This window comes from Lycium barbarum, chromosome 9, assembly GCF_019175385.1.
Source record: "Lycium barbarum isolate Lr01 chromosome 9, ASM1917538v2, whole genome shotgun sequence".
Taxonomy (NCBI): domain Eukaryota; kingdom Viridiplantae; phylum Streptophyta; class Magnoliopsida; order Solanales; family Solanaceae; genus Lycium; species Lycium barbarum.
In genome coordinates, this window is record NC_083345.1 from 77,614,417 (window position 1) to 77,621,291 (window position 6,875).

Here is a 6,875-nt window from a genome sequence, read left to right on the forward strand (position 1 = left end):
AACTTTGCATTGTCTTTCTTCATACCATTCCACCAGTAGTGTTCTTTGATGGTTTGGTACATTTTAGTACCTCCAGGATGCATTGCATATGGTGAAGTATGTGCTTCATTCAAAATATCTTTCCTCAAGTTGTCATCTTTAGGAACACATAACCTATTTCGATAAAATAGAACACCATCCTCCCGTAATTTAAAATTAAGCTTTTCTCCAGTTTGAACCTCTTTGATCAATTTCACAAGTTTCCCATCTAACTTTTGTGCTTCTTTCACCTGTTCAAGTAGAACTGGCTTGACTTACAAACTAGCAACAATAGAGCCATCATGATTAAATGCAAGGCAAGCATTCATGGCTCTCAATTCAAGAAACAAAGGAAAAGGACTTAGAGATAAACTAGCAAAGGCTTTGCGACTTAGAGCATGTGCCACCACATTAGCTTTGCAGTCATAATCTTTAATGTGTTCAAGCCATCTACGTTGTCTCAAATTCAACTATTTCTGAGTACCGAAGTACTTCAAACTTCTGTGATCAGTAAATATGTGACACTTTTCTCCATATAAGTAATGCCTCCAAATTTTCAAAGCAAACACTATGGCAGCAAGCTAAAGGTCATGAGTAGGATAGTTCAATTCATGTGGTTTAAATTTTCGAGAGGCATACGCAACCACTTTCCCTTCCTCCATCAGGACACAACCCAAACCATGATGAGAAGCATCACTGTATATCACATACGTTTTCCCTTCCGTTGGTAAAGTAAGTTTAGGAGCTTGTGTCAATAAGGATTTGAGCTTTTCAAAGCTCTCTTGGAATTTGTCATCCCATACGAACTTGACATCCTTCCTTAAGATTTTAGTCAAAGGAGAGGCTATAATGGAGAAGCCTTTGACAAACCTTCTATAGTATCCCGATAACTCCAAGAAACTTCTTACTTCAGTTGGACTTTTTGGCGGTTTCCATTCAGCAATAGCTTTAATCTTACTAGGATCCACCTTCACGCCTTCAGCTGACATAACATGTCCCAGAAAAGCCACTTCACCAAGCCAAATGTCACATTTGGAAAGCTTAGCATAAAGTTTTTTCTCTTCCAAATTTTGCAAAACAATCCGAAGATGCTTTTCATGATCTTCACTATTCTTGGAATATATTAAATATAATCTATAAAGACCACCACAAATTGATCAAGATAAGGTTTAAATACACGATTCATTAGATCCATGAAGGCCACAAGAGCATTCTTCAACCCGAATGGCATCACCAAAAATTCATAATGACCATATCGAGTCCTAAAGTTAGTTTTAGGAACATCTTACTCACTTAATCGCAGTTGATAATACCCAAACCTCAAGTCAATTTTTGAGAACAACCTAAGACCCTTTAGCTGGTCAAATAAATCATCAATCCTAGGCAGTGGATATCTATTCTTAATTGTTACCTTGTTCAATTGCTGGTAATCAATACACAGCCTAAGGGTTCCATCTTTCTTTTCTACAAATAAAACAGGAGCTCTCCAAGGAGAAACACTTGGGCGAATCAAACCTTTCTCAAGAAGTTCTTGCAATTGAATTTTCAACTCCTTCAATTCTGCTGGAGTCATTCGATAAGGATTTATAGAAATAGGAGTAGTACTAGGAATAACCTCTATAGGAAATTCAACTTCCCTTTCCGAGGGCAATCCAGGAAGATTTTCAGGGAAAACATCAAGAAATTCACATACAACTGGTATATCCTTAAGGCTTGCACTTTCCAGGTGTGTATCAAATATATGATCAAGATAAGCTTCACAACCCTGACTAACCATCTTTCTTGCCACAACTGCAGGGATAATATTAGATATTAATGATCTTTCACCTTGAACAATGATGTGTGAAAATGAAAGAGCTCTAAAGGTCACACGCTTTGACCTACAATCCACTACTGCATGGTATCTATGAAGCTAATCCATATCGATGATGACATCATAGTCTTGGAAAGGCATTTCAATCAAATCAGCAGGGAAGACTAGATTTTGAATCACCAAGGGACAACCTCGATAGATTTGATTACAAGCAACCTGTTGACCCAAAGGACTTTGGACAAGCACACCACAATCAAGTCCCACAGATTTCACATTTTTAGGAAAAACCAATGATGAGCAAACATAGGAATTTGTAGAACCAGGATCGAATAATTTAACAACACATAAGCCAAATAAGTGAAATTTACCAACAACCACGTCCGCCCCATCTTGATCATCCCTTTGTCTCATAGCATAAGCTCGTGCTGTAGCTCTTGACTCACTAGCTTGATTGTCTCCATCTACACTTATTACTTGTGTGTTTCTAGATCTTGCACCTCTATTCCGTTGAGAAAGAGTGGTAATAGGTTTCTGAAATGAACCTTCCGTACGTGGAGAAAAAGTAGGGTTAGGATTAGGACAATCTTTCACTTTTTGATCGAAGCTCTCACATTCAAAACAAGTACCAGAAGCTCTCCTACAAGTACCATAGTGATTCTTTCCACATTGTGCACAAGTGGGTATACGCGTCTTGCCTTAGCCATAGCTTGGAGTGCTAGCAGTAGAGAAATTTGATCTATTTTGCTTATGCTGGGCTGACCTGTGAACACTACCAGCTTTGGAGTTGTCAAACCTTCCCCTTTTAAATAGACCTCGTGAATCTGCATCAGTTTTTCTGAACTTGTTTTCAATTCTACTAGCTTGTTCCTTCTCGATTCTTTCCTAAGTAAGAGCAGTTAAATCTAGTTTACAAAAGTTCTCATGTTGTAGGACCGACACAGATTTTCTGATGGAATCATTCAAACCGTCTTCGAATAGCCTACACTTATCTTTTTCATTATTGATAATACCACTAGCATAACGAGAAAGCCTAAGAAACTTTGGTTGATATTAAGCAATAGACATATTCCTTTGCTCTAAATTCAAGAACTCCTTTTTCTTTGCATCATGATAAACAGGTGGGACCTACTTCATATGAAATTCTTTCACAAAATCATTCCAAGTAAGAACAGAAGGTTTTTCCTTGGCATTTGGTACACTTACCCACCAGTCATAAGCATTTTTTTGTAACAGTGAGACAACATACTTAAATTTGGCAGCTTCTAAACACTCTAATTGCTCAAATACTCTTTCTATGCACTCCAACCACTGCTCGACATTCGTAGGATCAACAGTACCTTCAAACTCAACTCCGCCCATTTTTCTCATTTTCTTAAAGTTCATTTCATTAGGGTCGGACATTCTTCTAGCCATGTGACGAAAGAAATCAGCCATTTGTTGAAAACGAGGATCAACAGCAGGAGTACTATGACTCATTTGAGGATGTGGCCCAGCTCTTGCACCCTGGTTATTTTCCACTTCAGATCCACTAGTACGAGGAAAATTCGAATTAGAAAAACGTTCTCCAACCCTTTCTTGTAAGTGAGGTTGGGCACTAGAGTTATCTAAACCCTCACGAGCAGTTTCCATGGGTCTATTATAGGAAGAAGAGGCCATAACTTAATTCCTACATAAGGGAAGATCACATTGCATTAGGCACATGTACATGATGCATATGCACAATACACGCAACAAAACTTGTTAAAAGGAAACAAGTATACCAACAAGTCACAACAAAAGTCCAAGAATCACAAACCTAAGGCTCTGATACCAAAACTTATAGCACCTCCTTTGGGAGGATTCCTTTTATGAAACAAAAGCTAATTTCATACTTACAACATTCGGAAGAAATTTATGTCAAAAGATATTCGGCATAATTAAGTGGCGAAAATAGGCCCATGCGAAAAAGGTATAAAACTGTGACATTTTCTTTCTTAACAAAATACTTCGTAACATCCCTTGAAAAAATATAATATCAGAGTATCAATTTAATATAGTAGCACCCTTCTTGAATAATCAAAATGTTGAAGCAACTTCCTAATGAAATCATATTTCCATTCAGCACTATTGCAGGTTCATATTATACACGAATTTCAAAAGTGTGAATATAAAAAAAAAACCAGTCTCTTCCTTGGTACATAATTAGACGACAAAATGTAAATTTAGTACATGCCATGACTTGGGTTGAAAGCACACCCTAAATTAGCAAAACAAGTCACCAAGTTCAAGTTACAAGGATATGGTCTTGTGTCCAACAAACCTCCAAAATTACATACATAAGTGTGACATATGAATCATGTACAAGTCCCCAAAATTTTACAAGACCTAGATGCATATGCAAATGTGATCTTCACTAAAGCTCCCAAAAAGTATACTCCAAATGGCCATCTTCAAATCTCTTCCCGTACATTACCTACGACAGAAAACAACTACCGCTGAGCATAAAGCTTAGTGGCGTATAAACTTTGGGCTTGGGGCCATTAGATTGTCCAATTCCCTTAGCAATCATAGGAGCTCAATGAGATAAAAATAAATCAAGTAAACAATTATATCAAAAGTATCAAATATCAAACCTTAAAGAGTTTCAAAATATCGATATCAATACTCAAAGGCTCAAGAGTCAAGAAAACTTATAATTCGATTCAAGAGAGTTTGTCAAATAACAACTTTCGCCCAATATGTACATCATACCATCACACCAAGCACAATCAATATCAAGATGGACCGAAGCCCCAAATCAAGTAGGGCCAAAACCCAATAGTCAAGAGAATCAAGAACCATATTAAAGATGGCTTTCTAGTTCGTACTTAACATGGAGAAGTTCCACAACAAAGACGAACCACAAATCCAAAGTCAAGGTGGCAAAAGTTATGAGTCAAGAGGCATGCCGATATCGGCGACAAAGTCACAGCAACAAGAAGGAAAAATCTAAGAATGCAAAAAGATCAAGCAATTCGTACTAGCGAATATTTTGCAATACTTGAGATAATAACCATACAATGATATAGGATAAAGAGAAAGGAAACAACACATCAAGATACTCCAAAAATTCTAGAAATTAAAGATATTCCAAGTTCAAGTTTATACACAAACCTTGGGGTTTTACCACCCAACAAGTTCTAACACAACTCGAGGAGTTCAAATCGTCTACGCCATAGACCAACCAAAGTCCACTTCGTCAAACAATTCCTCTTAGCTTGTACAAGAGTATATATACCTTAAATTCACAATCAAATATCTATTTAAGTTTAATGGTTTTAGCACGTCAAAACTAAACATGATATCAGTGAAATCACCTTAAACTATCAAAATAGAAATTATGGATAGTACTACTGTCTTGTATTGTGGATCATCTTCAAAGGGGTAAATGACAAAAATAGACTTTGTGGCCTTAATGAAAGTTGTAGATATATGTTTTCGGGTTTCAGAGAAATTTAAATCACTCCTGTAGCAGTTTTGTACTACAAGATATGCTCAAAATACTAACAATAGTACATGTAGGGTTTGCAAAACAGAAATCTGGGCAGCACCTGCCCAGTGCTTCATCACCCCTTTTTGAGTAAATACAAGCAAAACTAGGTTTTGGAGCTTGAACGAAATTTGTAGGGCTATGAAATAGTTTTTTAGAACAGCTTGGATCACTTAAAAATAAATTTTATACAATGAAATATGCTGAAAACACTAACAACTGTCCAGTTCAAAAAAACAAATTTTGTAACTTACCTCAATCGGGTGGAGTAGTTTGTGGCTCAACCAAAACAAGTCATGATGACTGATTTAGTGGGAGAATTTTATGAGAGGAGAGGTTTTTTGGGATTTTAATTTCTTGGAGAAAATGACATTGGAGGTGGTGGAGAGGATATGAGCCAAAAAGGCATATATGCTACTTGGATAAGGACGAAAAAAAAAGGGGGCTACCCAAACTTTTATATATCTATAGTATTTCATAATAAATTTATCCAGAGGATCATAAGTGGTCAACATAACATCACGAAATTTCTTTGTAAATATTAACACAATCTAAAGTAAGAAATTTTCATATATCGACAAATTCACGTAGGTAGCACGAAGTAAATATATACTTACCATAAAGATATGATCAATCGAAAATTCAATTTTTTTTTTTAAAATTGGGGTATTATAATATATTTTGAAGAAAGTTAACTTTTCTTAAATTTCTGGAAATTACCAAATAGTAGCTATTTGTTGAGAAATTCAATTTTCAAAAATTACAAAAGAGTTAATAGAAATTCTGACTTCAAAAAGTGAGATTTATAGAAAAGAATTTCAAAATTAGTTTAAGGGACTCAAATGACCTTTTTTTTTTTTTAATTCTTGGGGCCAAGCCCACTCTAATTGGAATAAACAAAGGGAATTTCATTTGAATTTTAGATTTGAGGAAAGGATTCAAGAAGGGGTATATTTGGACCTTGATTTTGAGTAAAGATGGCTTTGGTTAGAATATGGTTCACCCAATTGAGCTAAAAGGCTAAAAAGCGGATAATATAATAAGCAGAAGTCTCTTTACTTATACATAAAAACCTATTCTGGTTTGCAAGGGAGATATACTTTATTTATATTTTCTATATATATATATATATATATATATATATATATAAAATAAAAACATTAAGATTAAATCATGACCCAAACTAGTAGAAACTCTACCTAAGAGAAGTCTTGAGTGGGATTTTGTCCGAAAAAAGAAGTGAACATAAACCTTTATAAATATTTTTTTTTTCAAAAAAAGAAAATCAACTCGTTTTTCTTTAAAGAATATTTTGCCAAAAACTGGAGTTTGGTGATAAGCATGACAAGTTTTGCATGAAAGAAATATTTTTTAGCAAATAATTACATTAATCACACATTGAAACTCGTAGGTCAACCGTATTCTACGGATTCTTAATACTAGGGTGCTTTAAACCTTCCCTAAGGGGTCACCAGAACCGTTACCTCGAACTCTGGTTTAAAAGGATTTTTTCTTTGTTTGAATGAACCCCTTTTA

At 35.4% G+C, this 6,875-nt stretch overlaps 1 protein-coding gene across 1 annotated transcript; it reads right to left on the reverse strand.

The window, feature by feature from the left end:
• Positions 1 to 1,930: 1,930 nt before the first annotated feature.
• Positions 1,931 to 3,460, reverse strand: LOC132611984 (uncharacterized). Its single transcript, XM_060326338.1, has 4 exons — positions 2,961 to 3,460; positions 2,765 to 2,861; positions 2,592 to 2,713; positions 1,931 to 2,468 (listed from the first exon to the last, which is right to left on the reverse strand). The coding sequence occupies exons 1-4, from the start codon at positions 3,458 to 3,460 to the stop codon at positions 1,931 to 1,933; spliced, it is 1,257 nt and encodes a 418-aa protein (XP_060182321.1).
• Positions 3,461 to 6,875: the final 3,415 nt, after the last annotated feature.

What these genes read in the sequence shown, in the direction of transcription:
- LOC132611984 (XM_060326338.1), bottom strand. Translation starts at nt 3,460, where the DNA reads ATGGAAACTGCTCGTGAGGGTTTAGATAACTCTAGTGCCCAACCTCAC. An exon ending in CCATCAGAAAATCTGTGTCG is followed by an intron (nt 2,714 to 2,764) that starts GTCCTACAACAT and finishes GCTCTTACTTAG; the next exon opens with GAAAGAATCGAGAAGGAACA. An exon ending in AAAGCTGGTAGTGTTCACAG is followed by an intron (nt 2,469 to 2,591) that starts GTCAGCCCAGCA and finishes TGGTACTTGTAG; the next exon opens with GAGAGCTTCTGGTACTTGTT.